Genomic DNA, 24,505 nt, shown 5'->3' with positions numbered 1-24,505 from the left:
CGATTCTGCATCTTGTCAGCAAAAGCACGAGATTATGCTCATTAGCCTAAAGCATCTCCCCAAAAAAACATGTTAGCACATTACCAGAACTGCTCTGTGGTACAACGCCTGCTTGAACGCTGCCTTATTTGTAAGGGCACTGAGCAAGGTGTAGCTCCCCTAGCAAGGTGTAACAACACCTAGCAAGAAAATCACAGGGCAGTGTAGGAAGACTTTACCATCCCACAGCACATCAAGGCACTCTGTTCAGAAATGTAGTGTGTTTAGTCCCCTCCAGCTCCCACGCTGCACTAAAACAAGTAAACTAGAAAGTTTTCACACACCCAAAGGGACTGCTGCTCTCCGAGGGAGAACCGGGCGGCAGCTCCGTTATCAGGGACCCGTTTACAGCCGGGCCGCCTTCCCTCGGGGCACAGCCGGCCTTGGGGCAGGGACCTCCGGGGCCACGGAGCTCCGAGGCCGCCCGGCGAGGAGGCGGAGGCCGGGGAGGCGCCGTGGGCCGGCCGGGCGCGGCCTCCTCCCGCCCTCGGCTTCTTCAGCCCCGCGGCGGCTCGGCGGCGGCAGCCATGGGGGCGGCGGAGGCTCGGCGGCGGCGCTGGGGGGTGCCGGTGCTGCTGGTGGCCTATGTGGGCTACGTGGGGCTGGGGGCCGGCGTGCTGCAGGCCCTGGAGAGGCCGGCCGAGGTGCAGGCAGCCCGGCGGCTCCTCCAGCAGCACTGGGAGCTGCTCGCCAACCACACCTGCCTACGGGGGGCCGCCCTGCAGCGCCTCATCCAGGTGAGCTCCTGCCCTCGCCGACATGGGCCACCAGGAGGGCCACCAAGAGGGGAGCTACCGGGGGACTTCTCTCGGCCCCGCCACCTTTGGTTGGGGTTTAGGTGGTGGGAGGAAGGTGGTGGCGATGAGGGTAGGACCTGGTGTTAATTGCAGGTGGCTCAGGCTGGCTGGTGAGGTAGTTAAGAATTGTTATATATACCCCGTGGCAGCTTCCAAGCGATGAGTTCTAACGGAAAGGCTTTGGTGTGTCAAGTTGGATTGGGTTTTTGTTAGTATCAAACCTCTCCCCCTTCATCAGTTTTCTACTGCTTAATCAAAGGGAAGTGAAAAAATCCTGGTAATGCAGCATGGATGTAACCTTAGAAAAGTTTCTGAGGATATTTGCAGGATGGCTGCAAAATACAGAGGTGGACCAAATGCAATCTCACTGAAGTACAAGTGGCTGCATCTTGCACAAAAATGAACAAAACAGGCAAAATGGCCTTTGCATTCACTCCCTCTTTGAAAAAAAAAAAAAAAAAAAAATCTATAGTATTGAAATGTCGTAAATATTTGCCCAAAGCATTCTAGTTCAGTGGGTTCTGGTAGTTGGTTACATGCTGCTTCTTTTGGTTGCTGCCTACCTCAAATAGGCACTGAAAAACAAAAAGTGGGGTGGAGGGTGCCAGCAGTGTTTGGTAGTGGCTGGAATTATGGTAGCTGGTCATCAGACCTCAGAAGACCTAAAAGATAAATATTTCCACCGCTTCATTTTATTTGTTCAGCAGATATAAACAAATAAATAAACAAAGCAGAAACACATCAAGCGGATAATCTTATCAGGAGTTTCAGTAAGACAAAACCGCTGAGAACCTGTGTCAGGCTCTCATCCTTTGTCTTTTTAGATGGTAAATCCTCCATGGCAGTCAGTAGCTGAGTGAAAGTGCAGATCGCTTCTACAGTCTTCAAGTTTGGTCCCTTGAAAGCTACTCTGGTACCTACTCATTATTTATTTTGTCTGATATGTACAGCTCCAGCTGAGGAATATAGATAGCCTTTTGAAATAATTCAGCTGGGAGGTGTGAAATGCATCAGAGCAGACCAGCCTGGCATTCCATGGAGGCAGCTCCAGACTGAGTTTCATTCAGTGCTGGCCCATGGGGCTGCAAGGGGTTTACCTCGGTGAATGAGAGTCACAAGGTGATAGTAGTAGAGAAGGCCTCTCAACTGAGAGGTAGAAAGGTCTTTCCAATGTCATTCTGATGGTTTGTCTTACTGCAAGATGATCTCTACTAATTCTTGATACTGTCTGGTAGGCAAGAGTTTAGGACAGCCACCCAAATCCCTTTAGACCAGCCACTTCTTTATTGTGCCCTGTGAGTATTTAATTGTGACCTGAGCAAGCCCTGGATGAGGACATTAAAAGAAAGTTCTGTTTCATTTTATATAGAATGTCTGTGCATACATTCTTCCTTTGAGAAGCTGTAGTCCATTTGAAGGACTTTGTGAGCTATTTTCAATAACTTTCACAGTGAGAAATTTATCTTAAATAGATAATCCACAGGATTTTTTCTTTCCTGTGCTCTTTTCTAATTTCTTGTGTGACATTGCTCGTTTACTGTAAGTGTGCTCAGGAAAAAAAAAAAAAAAATCCCTGTATAGTAAATTGCTTAATAGAGAGTTTATCAGGCAATGCATCAATAACCCTCTTCAGATAACAAATTTGTATTCTAGATACACTGCTGATTATTTGCAAATAAGAAAGACATATAAAGAGTGTGAAAACATAAAGTAATGAGTGAATTTTAATTGCTTTGACATTTACTGGCAGCTCCTTGTTATTTTCGTACAGCTTTTCATCATAGATAATTCTAAACTCTATGTTTATTTTAAAGCGCATAGTAGCCAATATGGAATAAAATCCCAGTTTGCTGAAGCAATGTACAAACATCATTTTACAGCCTGTTTATTGCTTAGTTCCTAGTTACCATCCGCAACTGGAGATCTACTCGTCCAGCCTTTGTGCAGATGGAGAGCAGCAGAGAGCTCCTGCCTTGAGGAGCTTGCATGAGAGCATGGTGTGAGGATGGGCAGGAGGAAAGGCAAGCAAACCATGCCGTGGTAGCTAAACCAGCAAATTCTCATCCTCTTATTTCAGTGGCTCAGATCTTCATGGGTCGGAAGCAATTTTCTAATTAGCAAAACAAAAGAGAGAAGGAGCCGGAGATAGCAGACCAACAACAAAAACTGAACAGCAGAGGAGAGAGCGATAGAACAGTGTGTGTGACCTATGTAGTGGTAGGTTCCTGCTTCCCACAGCTATTTTTTCTGTCTGGCTCCTCCCCTGCAGGGTTCTGCAGTTCTGCATTTTCTAAGTAACTGAGAGTAGCACGTGCAACTGGCTTATGCATAACCACTTGTCCTGGTTTCAGTTAGGACAGTTATTTTTCCTCCTAGTAGCTGGTAGGGTGCTATGTTTTGGATTAGGATGAGAAGAGTGCTGATAACATGCTGATGTTTTAATTGCTGCAGAGCACTGCTTATACTAAGCCAAGGACTTTTCAGCTCCTCGCTCTGTCCTGCCAGCGGGCAGGCTGGGGGTGCAGCAAAAGCTGGGAGGGGACAAACCCAGGACAGCTGACCCAAACTGGCCAAAGGGGTATTCCATACCATCTGACGTCATGCTAAACAATATATAGGGGTGGCTAGCCGGGCTGGGGGGGCCTGCTGCTCGGGGTTGGACTGGGCATCGGTCAGCGGGTGGTGAGCAATTGCATTGTGCATCACTTGTTTGTACATATTATTATTATTATCATTATTATTTTCTATCTTAATAAACTGTCTTTATCTCAACTCACAGGCTTCACTTTCCCGTTTCTCTCCCCCATCCCAGAGAGGGAGGGGGGAGGGTGAGCGAACGGCTGTGTGGTGTTTAGCTGCCAGTCGGGTTAAACCACAACACCACTAAAAAAAAATCCTGTATGTGTGTTACTATGTACATATATGAATATGTGTGTGCATATGGGGAAGACTGATATGCATTTTTCTTGGCTTTTATTGTTTATGCCTAGAGTAAGGACAGCATAAAGGAGAACAGAGAGACTCCAGACCCATGTCCCTCTACTGTGGACCCAGTAGCATCTGCTCAGGGAAAACACATGCTTGGGTTTGACTTACCTAAGCCTAGGCCATTCTTCTGATGCTGTAAGCAAAGTCTGTGATACAAACCCTTGTTCACCAAGGACAAAAGTAAACAGTTCCTCAAGAGACATTAGGCAACATACAAAGTGGGCAATACCTGGCTTGTAAATGTGGTTGTGGTCTTTAAGTAGCAAAATGTGAGGTCACATCAAAGGAAGCTCTAAATTACAGAGTTTGCAGAAGGTAGAAACAGATGCAATAAAGCAGATTTCAGATTATGAACCCTCAGTACAGTGAAGAACAGTAACTGGACTTCACTGGGGAGGGGAAAAGTTATCCAAGAGTTGTAGTCCAGGTAAAAATGATATTGATTCCAGATTTGAGAACCCTTTCAGAAGTGTCCAATGAGTGGGGCTGCACAGAAAGAAGGCTTTCTGCCTTGTCACACCTTGCGGAGCTGAGACCCATTCTAACCTTTGTGGGGGAGAGGTCTTAGGCACACTGCCCAGCTTGATGCACTTCTAGAGCATAAGTCTCTGTTTTACTGCCTAGGAGGAGTATACTTAGCACTACTGCAGCTGAGCTGTCCCCCGAACATGCTCTTCTTCCTGCAGCATCATCAGTGGTTGCAGACACTGATGGAGCTATAGGCACTGTGCTTTTCCACATCTCTTGCCAGAAGATTGTGCATAGTGCCAGACTTGCAGCACTGTGTTTGCTGTGTTGGCCTGTTACTGGGATGTCCTTTACATGCTGTCCTTGCCTTTTTTTTTTTCTCCTGTAACCTTATCACCTAACACAGCTGTTTCCTGTATTATATTATTCTCCCCACTTTCTATTATTGTAGATGCAAGAGGCTAATTAAGCCATGTCATTTACATAAATTGGGAAGGAAAAGATCAAAGGTGAGCTAAACTAAAAATACTCTTGCCTGGCAAGATTGAAGGTGTAGTGGAAAGGACCTAATTCTAAAGGGCGGACCATAAACTAAAAGCCTGCAGGTGGACCTAGATACTGTTATCTCCAGAGTCAACAGCTAGAATCACATGAAGTTCACGATTAAAAGAGCAACTAGCTCCCACGTGACTGGAAGATCCTCATCAATACTTTGGCTTACGCTGACATTGAACCAGCAGAGTTTTGTGCCAGCTGTCAGGAAATAAAAACCTGCAAATGCAATTTACTAAAGTCATCTTGTCCACAGATGATGTGGCACTGGTTGACCATTAAGGGGTGAGCAACAGAGATCACCAGCTAGTGATAAGGGACTGTATGGAGTAGCATTGGATCCTTGTCTTGTGGAGCAGTGATATTTTTATCAGACCCACTTTAGTCAAAATTTCCATTGGCTTGTCACAGGTGACATGGGATTGATCCTCTGTAATTGCACAGAGTATGCACATTTTGCATTCAGTGCTTACATTATCTGCTAGCCTTTGGCAGAAGTTGTTAGAGGAAAAAAATGTAGGAAATTGTTGTGTAAAGCAGGATGGGCAATAAGATGGTGGTACATTGTTGGACTTGGAAGGTAAGGAGAAAATCTACAGATGTGCCATTGTTTGTGGTGAGTTGACTCGATCTTAGGTCTTCTGGTCAATGATGTAATGTCAAGTACCTGTATTTAAAAAGGTGGATTTGGGACATCATACTAGCAGCAGATATCTAAATACTGGGGGTGCCTTCACTGGTGTAAGCTTACTGGTGTAAGCTGGGGTGCCTTCACTGGTGAAGCTAACTGGTGTAAGTTTCAACTAAACTTGGGAGTGAAGTTTCTTACTCCAGTCCCTTCTCATGCTTTTTTGGCTTCGTGGAGAACTACTTCCAAATGCAATTAGGAAATGCTTCTGTTGCCTACAAAGATATCTCAAGTTTACTGTGAACTCTGGCTAAAACGCTGTAGTTCAGGAGCACAAGGACAACAACAGTGACTGGAACCATAGTTTATAAAAGGGTCATTTGTATGACTCGTTCCATGATACTTTCCTCCAGTAAAATGTTTTTGCCCAGAAATATGAGAGAAATTTTGAGCATAGTCCCAGGAAGAGTTAGGAATTCTCATGGATATCCTTGGAATGGTCATGATCTTCCATGGCTTCATGTTCCCCCATGTCACTCTGTATCTTATTATTGGTTGTGGGGGAAAAGGGGATGGCAGAAAGGGGGGCAGCAGATAGATCAGAGTCAGTCTGATTAATCATTTATATAAAACTTTATTCTTTGCTGTGAAGATTATCGAAAGAGAAGCATAATGTTCTGGAGAAGGTAAAGATTGCAAGGAAGGTAGCGTCTCGGCTCAATTATACATGTGCATTCATTCATTATTGCTGACTTTAAGTCAGCCTTTTTTGAAAGCTGTACCCAATTCACCTGAATCAGCACAGAGGTGAAGAATGAATTTTTCAGTTGGCATTAAGGAGGTCAGAGTAAATAATGTTTTTCCCCTTTGCAGACCTTGCTGATCAGAAGCTGTGCTCCAGCTACAAGCTGGTGGTGGAGGGGCCCACGTGTGATAAGAGGGTTTAGAAAAGAGGAAGTGGATAAGCCGGGAGTTGCCCAGAACTGATAGCACAGTACACACGGTGAATGACAAAAAAAAAAAAAAAGTGGCTGAAGGCAAGAGTGACTCCACAGCAAATGGAAAATGAATAAACCTACCTTTTTCTGGGAAAGGAAAAGATGTAACTCAGAAATTTTGAAAGAGAAATACAGTCCATGGGCTGTGTGTATTAAACTTCTGGAAATACTTAAGTAGGCTACCTCATTCCTCACTTCTTCTTTTTCTCTCTTTTTTTTTTTTTTTTTTTTTTTTTCTCTGAAGAGTAAAATCTCTTTTGGAAGTGTAATTCAAACAGGTAGTTTAATTTTTGCTGGTATGACTGTAGCTACATTGAGTTTGTTGGGGCAAAGCCCTGTGGAATGGTTTTACAGGAGGAGTGAAGCATTCATTGTCAGTCATTTGTGAAAGTACAGCCCCAGAGCTGAAAAGGGCTGAAAGGCAGTCAGGATGAAGCGGTGATTTTATATATATTATATTTATATATTTATATATATATATTGTTTTTCTTTAACTGCAGTAGGGACACTTGTATTTGGATGCTCCTGGAGAAAGAACCAGTAATGGTTATTCTAATTGAATAGAGAGAAGGAAAGAAGGTTATTGCCATTCTAAAATAAGTTTGATATGTCTGAGGCACGTCAGATAAGGGAGTCAGCAGAAATCCACAGCTTCCTCATGGAGTTACCAGTGAGCTTGAATCAAAGGAGGGAATTCCCTGCAGAAGAACACAAAACTAGGCTTTAATTTGTAGTGGGATGTAATGATCTAACATAAAGGGTGCACTTGCAAGCGTTACTAAGTGTAAGATGTTCCTAAGTGCAAACTTCAGAGCTCGTGGTTGAGCAAAACCAAGGTGGAGGCCGAATGTAAGTAACCCAAAGCAAGCATATTCACAAAGGTGATGGGACAGACATCTACATTTAAACATTTAATTCATGCCTTTTTTCTAATTGCCAGCTACAATGACTCTTGACCATGCAAGTAGGCTTTGCATGGTACTATCAAGAAAAAGAGCAGCCTAGTTTCTGAGAAAATGTGGCAGCTTCCAAGGTTTCATTGACTTATGAAGACCAAGAGTCTCAAAGTTCCTCGTTTGTAAGTCCTATAGCAATTCCGTAGAAACCTCTATATGAGGTTTAATATGATACAGGATTTGTCAGCAAAGTATTTGCAGTAGACCCTGTGACCCACAAGTTATGATTATTTTAGAGGGGGGAAGTAAGTGCAGAAAAGTTACTTTCCTATGTTGTGTAGCTTGTCTGTCTGTAGAAACCAAAGCAGAACTGAGTTCTGGGTTGTTGTTTTTTTTATGACTTTTAACCACCCACTGTTTCCTTTCTATACATCTGAGTTACATGCATGACCTTTCAAGTTCGTGAAATACCAAGCCCAAACCCCACAAGTTTAAGACTGACTGTGTTCAAGCATTTGGTGACAGTGACTGTTGTATTAGGTCAGGCAGATACCACTTTTTCAAAAACTGGATTTGAAACCCTGCTTCTACTAGGTACCTTTTAATGCATCAGGCTTTAGAGAAGTCATCATATGAATGATTATCCTAATTAAGAGAAAAACAAAAATCCTTAGGATTTCTCCCCCAAATCAATGCAAAACAAAGCTGAAAATGTCTGGTTCTCAAAGCCAGGCTAAAGGGACCAAGCAGATGTCACCTAATGTATGTGATTTGATTCTTTAAGTCTTGCACCCACAGGCCAATACTTTTTTTTTCGGGTGGTTGCTTGTTTTCGTTGTTGTAGCAGAGCTATAACAGTGCTTCTTCAATGGGAAAAGCTGGGAGAACCCAGCTGTTCTACTTGATCATTTATTATCTTCGTTTCTCCTGTGTGTTCTATCAAAAATTATAAACCACTTTTTTGTGTGTGTGTGTGTGTGGAAAAAAAAGCAGTAACCAAAAGCAGATGTGATAAGCCTATGAAATTAGGGCAAGTATGCGCTGATATTTCTCTGAATCCTCAGCCTCTAGGAGTTTGCAATCCAATAGCTTGCTGTGCCAGAGGTAATATTTGTGTATTAATAGCCATCTGTGGATTTCTTTTACAAATCTGTCTATATGGGCACATCTGTAAGCTCCATCACTTCTGCTCTTCCCAGAGGAATAAATCTTTATTTTCCAACATTGTTGCTGTGCATCAGAGGTTGATTCTGAATATTGTAATAAAACAGTCTTGCTTTAAAAAAAAAAAAAAGTTAGAATTGTTTTCTCCACATTCTAAGAATCCTCCACTTTCGGGGTTGCATCAGTAGCTCTTTTATCCTGTCAGTATTCAACTTGACATTTCTCCTGGGAGTGATAGTTTATTCAAGTGGTTTGGATTTTCATTATTCAGTGATCCCTGTATCAGGTTGTGACAGTCACAATGATCCTCACAGTCAATCACGTTATCTGGATGTTTGATAACAAGATTTAACACGGAAGTACTTAGCCAGAGGCTTACTGCTGAAGGCTCTTGAAGACCTCCTGTAAGTATGTGAAGAACCTCAACCCCAGAAACAGAAGCAGGGGGCACCCTGCAGGCTCAGTGCTTGCTCTGTGCCAGTCAGTGAGTTGTGTTACCTTCTTGTAGAGATGAGTGCAGGATCATCGTGATACTCCGTGCGAGCACTTGATTCTACCTGCAGACTCTGTAGTTCCTGGCAGTAGCACCACCTTGGGGGAAGTTAACACAGCTCAGACATTTCACTGTAGTAAAATCACTGCAAAGCTAGCATGGCTGCTTACACCTGCACAGTCTCTTGTCCAAAATCATGCAGAACTGAAATGATGCAATGATGTGAAATTAAGCACTTAATGCTTTGGTTCCTTGCTTCTCACATGACATCCTGTGCAGTTTGCTGATTTCCGCTTTCTATGTGGAGAAACTTTCATTTCTCTGGGCCAATTCAGTCACAGTTTCTTATCCTCTCTGGAGTTAAGGTGTCTGAAGTTTCTGGCTTTAAAAATTTGGTATCATGTAATGTTGTCAACTTCTGAGCTTGTTCCACCAGGACATCAGTCAGGAGAATGGAAAACACACATGCTGTACACAGAGAGGCTTTTTGCATCCATCTAATCAAGCTGATGGTTTATCTGAGAGCTGGACTGTTGGCATTCCAACATGTATATACGCCTTTAGGACTAAATATATGGAACTGCTGAGATGACAGGCTGCACAAGGAAAGTTTGAGAAAATAGCAAATTTTTTGTCTTCAGATTTAATCAATAGTTCCTCACGTGGATGGGCAGGGAGAAGGGGAAAATACAGATTTGTCATCTATTTAAGTTTCTAATGTCTCCCTTGGCATATGATTTATCTGGGGAGTTATTTTGTATTTTTGGGGACCCTCGTTCCTAACTGTAGAACTGCTTATGCTGCTCTTAAACCTGAGGTCAAACATCATCAGAGACCACGGAGAACAGAGGAAGGTCAGAGCCTGCATCCTATACAGACTGACAAACCCCAGTGTAGACACTGGCTGTGGAAGAAGTGGAAATTATACGCAAACTATTCAAAATAAATCCTGCTGCTGGAGACTTCCTGATATAAAATCTTTCTCTCCTTCTCTCTTTCTTCCCCCTCCCCTCCTCCCCCTCTTTTTTTTTTTTTTTTTTAATGTGTTGCTCCACTCAAGGCAACAATTCACTGAAGGAAGCCTAACGTAATACAGCATCTGGTCCTTAGCCCCTCTCAGAGTTAGGGCTCTCTCTTCTATCTTGTGCAGAGAAAAGCAGAAGAGCATTTTGTCAGACTTTAATAGGTTATGATGCAACCCTGAATTGTTTAAATTGCCTTGAGTTATGAGTAAATGAAGATAAGCCTGAAGAGACTCTCAAATGGTGTTTCTTATTTGGAAGAAAATATATGTTGATCTCAAGATCTGTTGGTTATTCTTAGTGTGAGAACTAGTAGCTCTTGAGGAAAAAAAAAGAAAAAGGTAATGGTCCTTGTACTAAAGATGCTGCCTGGGCCTCTGGAAACTGCTTTTAATTCACAGCCATGTATAATATCAGAAATTGCTTACAGCATAGCATGTCTTTGTCAGTAAAATGGAACAAAGCTGCTTTGCTTTGCAGGCTTGAGGCACTGGTTTGCTTGATGAATGCATAAAGCACAGTTTCTTTGTAAAACTTAGAACTGGTGCAAGTCTAACCTGAGAGTGATTCCTTTTATTAGCAATGATGAAAGCTTTATCAGCAGTCTTATAGTGAGGGTAGGGACAGCGTTATCGGGTGTCTGCATGTCTTCCTCAGAGGGGATGAGTTTTATTTATTCTTGACTACACTTTGCATTCAAGGAAATCACCTCCAAAAGATTTTTGATCTGTGGGTGTGAAAAGCTTAGCGTACGTGCTGTGACTAACATTATTTTCAACACAACTAGGTTCAATGTCATTAACTTTAGTGACATGAGAATGCGTAGTCAGACATGGGCACTCTTAAAATGTCTGTTACCTTTTTTTGGCATAATTCTATATACTTTGCCATAATGGCATCTGAGTCATTTCCAGGTGGTTTGAACAGAACTGGGCATCCCACTAATCCAATCCATTTATTCAGACTTGGAGTAGTGTGGTAGGGACAAGTTGCAGAATACTAGTGGGCTGGCCATCCTGTGTAGTTTCTGTCATGTTATGCTACATGCTTTCCACCCCAGTGTACACAAGGTATCCAGCAGGTATAATTTATGTTTGCATGTTTACTTGCTGCTAAAGGTTCTGCCTTTAGAATATGCCATCTGGAAACACTTTCTTTTCCTAGGATGTATGCTGTAGGGCAGTCAATAACTATCTGGCTAGGCTTTCTCTAAGCAGCTCTTGCCCTTCAGTCTCTTCCATGTTTACCTGTATGATCCACCATGTGCACGTGCAACTTTCTCTTTTTCTGTAGATGCCCTTTGCCTTGCAGCCAGTATGCTGGATTTTGGCTTTTCTGGGTTTGTGGGATCTCATGTTATTGTCTCTTTGCAGGGTATCATCGAGGCCTACAAGAGCGGCGTAACCCTCCAGGGAAACACCACCAGCCTGGGCAGATGGGACTTCAGTGGGTCTTTCTTCTTCTCCATTTCTGCAATAACCACCATTGGTAAGAGTTCCCCGCTCACAGGGCAGCCTTAGAGGTGGGAAAGGAGCCAGAATGAGGATGTGTACTGTTGGGTACTGTCCACGCTTATGGGACTTCATACAGCTTGTCTATATCATAACACTGTATAGTTCATCTATGTCATGCAGTGGCTAAGCACGCAATAGACTAGCCCTAGAACTAAGAACGCTTTGTTATTGCCATTGCAGTAATGGCCTCTAATTAGATGCAGGGCTAATTAGTCCAGTACATATCCCTATTAAGTTACTCAATTTATTGGTCCTGAAGTAGTATCACTTCAGGGTGCTGCAACACCTATGCTTCCTGTCTCACAAAATCACAGGGTGGTTGAGGTTGGCCAGGACCTCTGGAGGTCACCTGGTCCAACCCCTGCTCGAGCACCCAGAGCAGGTTGCCCAGGACCATGTCCTGGCAGCTTTTGAAAAGCTTTGAGGAAGGAGACCCCACAACCTCTTTTCTTATATTCTTTTATCTCTTTCCCAAGCCTAGTGCTGTCTGAGAGGTTAAGAGGTGAATTGTACATTGAAATGAGCTTCTTCTGTTACAAGAAGAAGGAATAATTTTGAAAAACTCATAATATTGAATACTAAATCCTTGGAGGTGTTATTTGCGATTTATTCTTTCTTATTTGTACTTGTATTGGCGGAGGGCCTGCATGTGTACACTGAAGTCCCATAGTTGGATAAATGAAAGAACTCAGTTAAATCAAGTTCCAAGCAAATGAGTAATGTGAAGCTATGAAGGAGGAATGGAAAGGGAGGGGGAAGGTAGAGAATGGAAACAATAAAATGGTTTTAGTATCTGCACTAGGTGACACCATACCTAACAATTATTGACAGTGCATGTCACCAGTTCCCAAAACCATGAATAACTTGCCCTGACATCTTTTCTCACTATGTATTATAAAGACGTGTTCTCACACAGTATTATAAAAAACATGGAGGAAGAGGATGTGGTGAGATAGTCGTTGAATACATTTAAAAAAAAAAAGTTCTCCTGATTTACGTCACATCTGTCAGTTCTCTTCAATTTCAAATACATTATAATTTCAGCACTTTCTTTGTGCACCCACGTAGAGCATTATTTAGATTTATCTCTGATAGTTACTGAAAATGCATTGACTTCAGAACATTAAGCCCCAAAACAAGAGCTAACACAGAGGATGTTGTTTTTTTTTGCTTTGCTTAAAATAAAATTATTGTGATCTGGAGCATTTTTCTGCCCCGCTCTTTTGCATCCATTCTGTTCTGTTTGATGTGTTTTACTACCATCGGGTTGTACCAGATGATGGCAGTGGAGCCTCATCAGACAGGGCTGCAGAGGCTGTGGGTTTCCAGCATAAAGCCTGGGCAGTTCCTTCTCGCCTCCAGTACAAAGCAGCATCTGCTTAGAGCTGCTTTGCTTGCCTCCATAGTTAATCCTGACTAAATTCTAAACTGTCTAATTTAAGTTAACCACACTTAAGGAGAATCAAATTTGTCATGTTAAAATATAAGGGCTTTTTGTGATGTTGGCAGAGATCTGGACTAAACATTTCTGGCTGTTACTCTGTGAAAGCCTAAGCTGCTCTTTTTCCTTTTTTTATCTAAGTAGGCTTCTTGCCCCCATAGTTGGGGTAGTGGGGTGGGAAAACTTCATATCAGGGGGCAAAAGTACCAGATATTATAGCTGCTTGTATATGACTGTTTTAAAGCCTATACTGTGATTCTAGGGGCTTTGCTAGTAACTTTGCAGTTGTTCATCACTACACAGATAACTTTGAACTACTGAGCCTTTGATTTTTGGGTTTTGTTTCTTTGTTTTCCAATTTAAATTGTTAACTGTGTACAGGTTAGTGTTTTAACACTCTGTAGATGACAGTTTGCTGTAGAAGGGAATACCCCACAGCCTCACAGACCTTCACCTTGAGTCTAAGAAAATGATCATCTTTGCAAGTTGATGCAAGCTCTGGAGATAATAGGTGGTGCAGCCTCATTGACCCAGACATCTCCGCCTGGCTTAGGAATAAGGCTGATTTTGTGATGTCAAGCAAAGAAACAACGTCCTGCTTAAAAAACTCAGTGAAGTTCAGCAGAGTGATTCACAGTAAGAAGCTTCATGTGGAAGGCACAGCTATGTAGGAGCTGACACAGTGGAAAAGCTTTTCTTGAGAAGGTTGTGGTGAGGATTTCGTGTTCCTCTGAAGTACTCACCAGAATTCTCTTTAGGCCACAGGAAGGGATGATAGCTTCTTTCCCCATTGACATCCTCTGAGGAACACTAGCTGCTTTCCCCAATGACACAGTTTATATCCCTATGACTTGGGATGCAGTCTTCTCTATGCTATGTTATCCCTCCCTTCCATTTAAATCAGAGCCTCATCAATTTCCAGTAGTCATTAAAAGCAGTACATGAGTTTTGCTTAGAAAGGATAGTAAGGTTCTGACCTGCAGGCTGGACATACTTGGTACTCTAATCCTGAAGGCTCCAAGAAGAGATGTGTATGGAACAAAAGTGCCCCAAAGCCTACGTAATTATTGGCCAATTTCATGATTTGAATGGAACTGCATTTATAATTTTTGATCACGTAGGATTGGCAGTCCTGGCGTCTCCAATTCATTCTCCCCAGTGTTGTGCATCCTTCCTTCGTAGCTGAATTTGCTTGTCATGTCACTCCAGATCCTGTACATGATCTCATTTTCTGCAGGTTTTTCTTTAGCAATTTTCTCTCTTTAATGTTCTGGAGAATTATCTTAGTTCCTTTAGAGATGTACTATTAAACAGAATTAAAGAAAGAGAAGATAATATGCTGTTGGTTTTATCGCTCAAACATCTTTATTCCTTACTGACGGTCTCTCTTCTATGTTCTCTCTCTTCCTAGGTAGCTTGGACTACCAGGACAGAGGTTAAAGCCAGTTCAAGTTCAGAGTGGGGCACAAGATCACAGTTCCTAAAGTCATGCCACCACAGGGTGGTGTAATTTCAGAGGAAATGGAAAGGAAAGGACTGAGATTGAGGTTACCTGTGCTATAGCCTGAGAAGGAAGAATATTGTTCACTCACAGCCTGAATGTCTTGCTTTGTCTTCGGTGAGTGGATACCATTAACTAGTGCTGCCTTCCCATTTTCTGACAGCAAAACTTATTTGTATGAATTTAAACATGAAACAAAGCAGTAAAAGCAAATAAACCATCTCACAGTACAAAGGAACGTGAAGACCTTCCTTCTGTCTTCCCTCCTCTGGTTAGCAAAGCGTGAAAGCTCCCCACAGCAACCCCCTGAAGGAGCTAGCAAAGAGGCAAGAGGCAGACTGTTGATGAGTGAGGGGTGATAGAGGGTGTATAGTTTCAGATAATTAGTATGTTGCATGAGTGGTTCCTATTGGGGGGGGGAGTAACAGCCGGTTCAGGGCTGGAAAGTCCTGGTACTCCTAGCAGCATAGGGCTTTGGGCCTGCAAGAGTTTGTCTCTAAGACTTTGACCTTCTGTACTGCTGCCTAGCATGTGATGGAGCTCCTGTGGAATGGGTGCCCTTTAGCCCACCAGTTAACTACTTTAAGACATCAAGGTGTTTTAAAAGATGGAATAACAGGCTAGGGACATTTTTTACATTTAAATCCTCTGTGACGCTCCATTATGTGCAGAGGAGTTTTCCATTGAATGACACTGCCCCTTTGATGTGCTGATCTTTTTCCCCGCCCTTAGCACCAGCAGAGCTACTATACAGGCTCATCCGAGTAGGATGCAGCACAACATTCCATGGGAGGTCACTGAGGGATGTGGAGATTGCGCTCACATCCTCTGAGCTATCTCCCAAGAACTGACAAATTCAGTCTGCTTTATTGACCACGTGCCATCTTGCTCTGTTGGGACTAAGCACGCTATACAGCTTCCAATGTATACACAGTGTGAATATAACAAACAGAAGACTGCAAGACTCATCACAAGCATTGTTCTGATCTTTCACAGAGTTTTGAGTCCCAGATTCAAAGAGTCTGCAAACAATTTTTGCTGTTGCTTGGAACTGCAAAGGGCCAAAACTGCTAAGTAACTCTGCTAAAACATGTTTTCAGCCTGTTAGTTACTGGTCTCTACTTTATCATAGCACCAGATAAAATGAATGGTGATAGGCATCACCCCCATACCCACTGGTTCAGCCTACCAGGATCTAAATGAAGTTTCCTATATTGGATGCAGTTCCTGAGATTCTGTCACCACTGGCATCTTTCCCATCTAAATTGGATTTAAATATTTTTAACTCAATGGAACATTTGAATTTGTCATGAACACAACTCTCATTTAGCCTGAATTAAAACATTCAGGTTACTTCTAAAGAGTACAAGTGAAAGAAAAGTTCAGATCTTCTGAAAAGTGTTAGGGGAGGAGCTGGCAGTATACTTCTTGCCAGGAGGCTGATGGTTTGAGAGCTGCCTGAGGGTGTAAGAGAATGTGGAGTTTCCTTCTGTGCCTGGGAGAACAGGATTGAGGCTCACTGGAGATCTCCTCAGCTGCCAAGTGGAACATCTTTCTCAGAGCAGTTAAATGTGTAACGCAAAATAACGTAATCATAGCAGTGGCATCCCTCACTGGACTGCCCGACAGCCCTGTGGATCAGACACTTGTGTAAGACTTGTGTAAGGCAAGGTACCTGGCTCCCAGGCTTTGCCGAGTGTTTGAGTGTTCCAAGCAAAATACTGCCAGCAGGAGAGGCTGAGAGCCCTTCCCTACTCCTACACGAAAACATCCTGTTACCCTGAGATCCTGACACTCCTTTGGGAAGTTATGGGTTCTATCCACTCAGGTAGGAGAAAGAATTAAACCAAAATCTCCCCCAGAACATGTTTGAATGCACAAACCACTGATAAAGGTACTGGCTAGAGAAGTGACTTTTCACTGGCTTTTTTTTTGTGACAATCTAACGCTGTTTATTTCCCAGCTGAAATTTGGTGAATTTTCAGATTGTTTTCAACTGACAAAACACACTTTTTTTCTTCTTTTTTTTTTTCTTTTTCTCATTCTAAGTGCTTTCTGCTTAAGATATTCCTTTATGGCTGAGCAGTGAGAACTGGAGCCGAAAAAGCCACCCATTGTCAGTAGCAGAAAGCAGCAGTTGCATCTGCTGAACTGGGGGCTCTGCAAGTGGGATATTGTCATGTGAATTTAGAGATATTTCGCTAATACTCCATTAATCATACTTCAGTCTCTTTCCCTTAGCAAGTCCTCAGAGCCTCTGAATCTCTTATGCACAGGAATGTAGTAGGAAATGAAGCTGCATTTACTGAAGGTGTGTAACAGAAGCACATGAGTAAAAGTGGATATGATTGTTTAGAAATTAAAACTCTTATTTTGCTTCTTCTAAGGAAGTTTAAGTATAACTTTATTTCAAAATGAGAGCAGCTATACAGAAATTTTTTCCTGCTGCTTGAGTGAAAACAATTGCACTTTGATTTCTGTGTAGTTTTTGGTGAGCATCCCTCGGTGTCCCCTGGGGCAGGCATGCACGAGGTGAGATCCCAGTAGCAGGTCTGTGAGGGATGTGACACTGCTGACGCTGCAGTTTTTTTTGGTCTTTGAAGCTGGTGGAGATCTTCTGATGTATAGCCCACAGCAGTATAGAACACCAATTACCCTCAATCCCTTTATTGAAGAGAATAATTCCCATTTATCCATTCCTGCTTGAGGTTTATAATAACTGAGGTTCACATACAGCTATATTCATACCTATTTGTCTAGCCGAAAAACAAGGGTAAATCATCAGCCAGATATAAATTTCTAGCTATTTTACGTAATCTCAAGTCTCCTGTGCTGTTTGATCAAACCTTGCATCCTGTCTAAAAGGCTAATGGGATGTGGATTTTTTGGCATGTTTACAGCAGCTGCTCACCAAGTCTTCAGGAAATTGTCTTGAGCCACTGAGCCCAAGGGCACTAGATAAATCATATGCAAAGCAGGTCTGGTGTTTGGAGTGCTGGACTTCCCTGTACACATTGGATCTTCTTACATCATTGAATTTGTTCTTCTAAATTAAATGCAATGTACAGCTTAACCTTAGATGCTCTCTATTTAGTACTATGTGGGGTCCCCAGCATCCTGTGCTTTACCCAGTGACCTGAGATTACGGACCTTTCTTCCTCCCTTTCTTGAATTTTTATTATTTTTTTTCCTCTTCTGCAGAGGCTGAATAACCTGGAAAGCTATGGTAAAAAGAACTGCCCAAGCCTCTACAAAGCCTTTGTTAACTTGACATAGAAGGGGAAGAAGAAAACAACCCTTGGGAATGGCTGTCCATGGGTGTATGCGACTCGTTTTCAGGTTTCAGCCTTACAGTAAATGCAACCCTGCTCTGTCCCGTCAGTCCAGACCAACCTGCAAATCATCCTAAATATCATGAAAGAGGAAAACTAGAACCAGTCCACTGAAATGCGGCATAGTCAGTGTGACACGCATCACATAAGGCACACATCCCTCAAATTCATTTTCATGGGAACATCTGTCTGATTTACTTGCCTGCGTCTCATACCTGTTAGTATAGAAAGGGTGAAATCCAGTAGAAAGACTGTCAGCAATTACATGAGAGGGGCGAGTACATAAAAGCACAGAGTTGCTCTTAAGTGAAGAACACGGCGTTGGAATTAAGGCTGCTTTGTGGTCTTAATTTAGACCCTTTGTTTGACTGTATTTCAAAACAACCCATACTTACGTAACAGCATCCCATTCTTTCCCAGGGGCTCTCCCCCTTCCTAGGCACAGGCTGTTGGAGGCATTGCTTTGGTGCGTTACCGTGTACGTTAAAAACAGGGACTTACAAAGCATTCAAACTTAAAATTATTGGAGGGGAAGCCATCCGGATTGTAAAGTTTAGAATTTGTTGGGATAGGAAAGAGGTGAAAATACATACTAAAAAACGGTTTTCTGACAGACGTTTTTCTGGGGGTAGTTTGCTAGTCTATGTGCATAATTGTTTGTGGAGTTGCCTATGGTGAGAGATTTTGTCAGAACAAATCTCATTGCAGAATATGTAGAAGTCACAAGTTCATAGTGGCACGTCTTTCTACGTAGTTGGTCGGTGGCTTACTGCAGTCAGCATGGGATGGAGATTACTGAAGGAATGGGATCCTGTGTAGCCGACAGTGGGTGTTTGTGCCTGCTTTTCTCATGTACAGAGCCCAGCCCTTGGACCTCTTCCTCCTGGGGGCTGCTCGTTTGTCCCAGAGATACACCATCTGCAAGCACATTAGCAAGGCATCGCTGGTGGGAGCACCTCCAGGTTTCCACCAAGCCAAAAGCTGTGTGTCGCTGGGAGGTCATAGCATTATTCATGGCAAAAAGATAAGTTTATCCAGGTTATGTCAATCTTGTATATGGAGATACACAAATTGCTGAAGAGTGAAGGTGATACTGAAATCTAGTCAAGGTCTCTGAATTGGTTAAGTCACTGTTCAAGTGTTCCTCATGTGCTAGTCCTTTCCTCATCTTTAAAGCATCCTCTGAAATAGAATTAGATCTGATTTTCCTCATGGCATAAAACACCTGAAATTTTAAAAAGTGTAAGTCTACGGATTTACAGGATATTTTTAAAATAACATGTGGGGAATAAAGACAAATATTGCAGCATTGTTGTTGAAGCCATGGTTGTCTGAGCCATGATACAAGCAAAGCCATGCTTGCTAGGCAGTATCTTGCATTAGATCAATTGGTGCAATTGGAAAAAAAATACCAAACTTTCAAACTGTTTTTGTTTTTTCTTTATATCTGAAATTTAAGTATTTTACTCAGGTTAAATATATAGATTCTTTGCCTTTATTGGCTCATGGCAAACAACTTTATAATTTAAGAATAAGGAGCATTTGATACTTATGGCACAAAAAGGATTGTAAGCAAGGAGGCAGTGGTAAGTTCACTAGTCCTGTGGGACAAAGGTATTATTAAAACAGTATTGTTTTGATTCAGAGACCATCTGACAGCCATCCAGGATCATTTACCAGCAAACCCGATGCCAACAACGCTTACAAAAACTGAACTAAACGGAAGTTTTGCATTTACGTCAAATCCTAGCCAGGGCAGTGGGTAGGGGAGAGGAAATTCACTGGTAAATGGAAAAGGAACTAAATAAAATTGGCACGGGAAGAAATGTTATTTTCCAGCCTGAAGTAGGATATGACAAACAATAGATGTAGTTTACAGTTATTTATAAAAAAAAGGTCCTTTTGGAACAGTGACCTTCTCTAACTTTTATAGAAGATGGAGGGTTCACCCCCTCTAGGTGAGGAGAGCAAGCAGGGAACGTTGTAGATTTAACACCTGATTCCTCCCTGTCCAGGCTATGGGAACCTAAGCCCCAGCACTGTGGCTGGTCGAATCTTCTGCATCTTGTTTGCGCTGTTTGGGATCCCCTTGAACCTTGTCCTCCTGAATGAAATCGGGCAGGTGATGTTGTTGGGGGTTCAGCGTTGTGCCCATCGCCTAGAGGAGATGTTTCACTGGAAGGTAAGCAGTGGCTCGGTATGCTTCTCTGTGAAGCTCAGGAGACAAATAACATTGTCTGGTATTTGGGATCTTCTGACTAACAAGGACAGCCTGCCTATCTTCTTGGCCAAAAAGGCAATAATACTCAGGAATAACTGGAAATAAATAAATTTAGTTTATGACAGCCGTGGAAGGTGTCAGATAAGGACATTTACTAAATGATGGAACTTTTGTGATGAATGGCTTCCCTTACAGCAACAGAATTGCCAGAGCCATAGAGGCATTCACGGATATCCCATTCTGAGATAGCTTGTTTGTTTATCATCAGTTGTGGTTAGAATTACATATGTAGGTTATGCGGGAGCATTTGTCAGATAGGTTTTAAAATTGCATGAATCTAGGACTCATGAAAGTAATGACGAGTTTGTGTTGACTGGAAGAGCCATCCTGTTTATTCTAGTGGAATGTGCTGAATGTTTGTGTGTTTTTATGGAGTCCGACATCATATCATCTTCAACCAGAAAAAGTAGCACTACTTTCCATGCCACCTTTGAAGTCTTGTCTTTTTTCTTTTTCTTTTTCTTTTTTTTTTTCTGTTTTACTAGATAAAAGCTGCCCTGCTGATGAAGACCTGTGCACTAGTATCTGGGTTATTATTGTTCCTCCTGCTACCTCCCTTGTTGTTCTCTGACAAAGAAGGCTGGACTTACGAAGAGGGTTTCTACTATTCCTTCATTACTCTCAGCACTATTGGGTTTGGAGATTATGTGATTGGTGAGTAGTTCCAATTTCATTGCTTTCACCTACTCAGCATCAAAGTGAAAATCATGGTTTATCAAATTTTCTCATTGGCAGTATTACACCGTTAGCAATGCACACACCTGATGATAAATCTGTTGTGGTAGGTAGGTATTGGACAGGTTGGAGAAGACATGATTTCTGAGATAGAAATGCCACATGTGAAAGCACAAAGCAATCATTTCCATGTCAATAAGTAATCTTCCAGCATTCAGGTGATCTATCTCTTGAATGAGTACAATGCCAGCCCGGAGTGCTGTTTTTAATCACAGCAGTTGCTGATGGTGCACTTGGTGCACACCAATGCACCAGCGGTGTTCAGTTTTAAGCAGACACTACTCTTCATTACCATCATCAGACAGTGAACGTTTCCCCTGTCAAAACCCCAGACAACTGCTTTCTAAAAGGCAACTTAAGTCACTTAGGTGTAGACTGTCAGGCACCAGGCACAGTCTAGTTTTGGTTGCCAAAACACTCTGTCAGAGGAAATGGGCTTGGACCCATGCCTGATGCATTTGCTGAAACCCAGGACACACCTTTTTGATAAAGACTTTCTCATTAACAAGAAATTGATTATAGAAACACATGCACCCTTGAATCCCTGGGAGACATAAAGATGTAAACACCTTACTATGGATTCTTTATTTTCATTTCTTCATAGTGCTTGCTCGGTGCTTAGACAAATCAGTGGCATTACCATAGAACTTGTCTATAATGTGTCAAAGTTATGACTAGAGCTTGTGTAGACAAGCTTTTATCTACCTTGAATCAAGTTATCTTGGGTAAGGGTATCCAAGTGGAGCTTAACAGAAGCTAGCCACTTCAGCATTTTATAGACACTTCTGAACTCTGCACTGCAGCAGGTTTATTTCTCTCAGTTCCTGATAACTACTTTTGAAGTTCTTCTCTAGTACACCTTCTCAGTTCCAGGCATACCTTCACCTTTGTGGTACCTTAGTAACTAGCATACCAGCATAGATACACTAGGTTCATATGGGAATAAGTGAATACATGTCTGTGACCTGTGGCATGTAGAGGCCAGACCATTTTGGCCTTACAATCTTGTGTTTGTAGTTTATGTCTCTACATAAAAATAAGCAAGGCCAGCATGAGTTCATGCATTAGTTTGTGACTGTCACAGTGTTCACAGTGTTTCCATGTTATTGTGATTCCTGGCACTGTTCTGGGCCAGGTAAATTCTGAGGGATATCACATGCTAGGAGTGATGCCCAGATGTTCCCTTCAGACACAGCTGCAGTTTTGGGTGTTGAATCTAAGACTCCTTCTGGCAGAAATTCACCTTGATATAGAAAAGCAGCCCAAAGAGTAGTTAGCACAGAAGTGGTTGGTAGTTCGCAAACATTCATCAGTGGCTAGTGACAACCTCAAAATGCCTTGCAGTTCCATTATACTGAAAATACATACAATGTATATAGAATGTGTACGACGTATTATGTACTGTATAACAATACCAAGTGCAAATAATTTAATGTGGCTTCACTGACCAGTTACTGCTTTATCATAATCTTGTAGACCATAACAGTTCATGGACTGCAATTTGGGACCTGCTGGTCTGTGCAGGCAATGACAGGATAGGATTACTACATAGGACCAGTCACAGGTGATAAACACCTAAATAATACCTGCCTCTGTGGATGTCCTGTTTCAACCCAGCCCTATGTGTGAGTTTCATTGCAACTTGGGACAGGGTGTGACTTTCAGGAGTACAGAGGCACCATGTCGTACGTGTTAACTCCTCATGCTCTGTCCCAAAAGAATCAGGTGCTTTGTAGTATCTGCCATGCTGCAGGTATTCAGCTATAAAGTGATAAAAAATTTTAAGGTAAGGAAAATAAATAACAAGACTTGACAAGCAGTAGAGAAAAAGCCAATGCAGAGATTCTGCTGCCTCTAGTTTGTACCTTGTATCTTTCAGTAGTTTTTAATGTGCCCCAGACTGCAGCCCAGGTACTCTGTAAGACTAAGATCACTCCTCATTCCTTTCCTTTGTCTGTATTATTATTTTTAATATTACTACGGACACTAGCTTAGCCAAAAATATGACTGCTCCAAGAGGATCACAAACTACTTAACTGGGCAATCAGGCAGAGGTAACATAATTTCAAGCTGTCTTCCAAGGCTCAGTTGTTGCTACAGGTTTTAGTACTGTTTGGGTCATTACCTCTCTTAGAGACTCAGTAACTCACATCTGGCTTAACAAGGTATGTACACCAGTACATAAAACCTGCTTACCTCTCGGCTTGCTGAGAGCCCCTGTTACATACTACTATAATGTTGTAAAGCTGAGTGATAAATGAAGAAAAGAAACTATGAACCTAAATATGTGAACAACTTCTTTTTAGTATAGCTCTAATTTTGAATTTTTTTTATGGGTAATCTTGACAGTTCCTAGGTCTATATAGGAATCACTAATATTAGGTCATATTTCTGTCCCCTGTCTCTGCTTTTTATGAAATGCCTCCTTTGAGGTAGTCTTGACTCAATGTAGAAATGTTTTGGGTGATTCTGTTGTAGGGATGAACCCAGACCGCACCTATCCAGGCTGGTACAAGAATGTAATCTCTCTTTGGATCCTCTTTGGGATGGCCTGGCTAGCACTGGTCATCAAATTTTGCATCAACTTACTGGAGAGCTCCAGTGACTTCTGTCAGTGTAACAAGAAGAGCACAGAGTTGGCAGAAGACTTAATGGATGATGGCAAAAACAGTATGACAGGACTTCACGACGTGGAGAGCTGCAATGACAAAGGCACAGAAACAAAAGGACCAGATGAATGTCACATCCACACAGCTTCTGCAGTAGCACTTTAGAGAAGAAACATACTGTTGGTGTCTCTTATATTTCAGTGCACCAGAGATCACTGCTTAGAAATGTGGGAATGGAGCTGTCCTGATGTTCACATGGGGATGCAAACCTGCTTGTTGAGTCTGACATGCTTCTATTCTGAATTGAACAATGGTAACAAAATATTTCTTTTACAGCACCACCAAGAATTACCAACAGGTCTGTTAACCAAAAGCAGGTTTACATAGATAATACCTACCCTCCCATCTCAATATATGAGGTAATTTTTTACATCTGTACCCAGCACTACCCTTTGTCCGTTTCTTTGCGTGCAAAGTTCTTGAAGCCTTCAATTGTATGAATGGCATTTTGCAAATACCTCAACTGGAAAAGGAAGTGTCATTTAATACAGGAAGCAAATGTTATGTTGTCAAAAGGCACAGTGGAGAATCTTATTTTAAAGAACCTGGAAGTAACTGAAAGTGTCCTTCATCACCTATGTGCTTGTGCTTGCCAAAGGTGGTAATGTATTTCTGCTGCCTGATCATTAGTAGGTGGATGGCAATGAGGCAGAGCATGTAGAAGTGCCTAATAGTAATTGAATGTTCAATTTTCTTAGGGAAACTTCTACATGCAATAGCTTATTTGGATGCATTTATTCTTTTTCTTGTGTTGGAAACCAGAAAAGGAGAACTAGAGGCAGTTCTAAGTGCCCATGTTTCCAGTTTTATTGCCAATGTTAGCAAGGGCAACTTTAATCTAGAAACACACTGAAGCATCTTTAACATTGATCAAGAGATACTATTCTGGTGAGGTTTCACATGGCATAAATGAATAGTGTATCTGCTTGCTGAAGTCTTTATATAAGCACAACTGTTGTTTGATCTGTGGAATGCCAGACCTGCTCA

At 42.2% G+C, this 24,505-nt stretch overlaps 1 protein-coding gene across 1 annotated transcript; it reads left to right on the top strand.

The window, feature by feature from the left end:
* The first annotated feature begins 437 nt into the window (after positions 1-437).
* Positions 438-24,392, top strand: LOC118164807 (potassium channel subfamily K member 17-like). The gene is made up of 5 exons (XM_035322562.1): positions 438-776; positions 11,419-11,533; positions 19,849-20,015; positions 20,600-20,768; positions 23,328-24,392. Exons 1-5 carry the CDS (start codon positions 567-569, stop codon positions 23,621-23,623), a joined length of 957 nt encoding a protein of 318 aa, XP_035178453.1. The 5' UTR covers positions 438-566; the 3' UTR covers positions 23,624-24,392.
* The last annotated feature ends 113 nt before the right edge of the window (positions 24,393-24,505 follow it).

This window comes from Oxyura jamaicensis, chromosome 3 (genome assembly GCF_011077185.1).
Source record: "Oxyura jamaicensis isolate SHBP4307 breed ruddy duck chromosome 3, BPBGC_Ojam_1.0, whole genome shotgun sequence".
Classification (NCBI taxonomy): domain Eukaryota; kingdom Metazoa; phylum Chordata; class Aves; order Anseriformes; family Anatidae; genus Oxyura; species Oxyura jamaicensis.
Note: the sequence above shows the minus strand (reverse complement) of the source record. Positions and strands in the feature narration are given on the sequence as shown.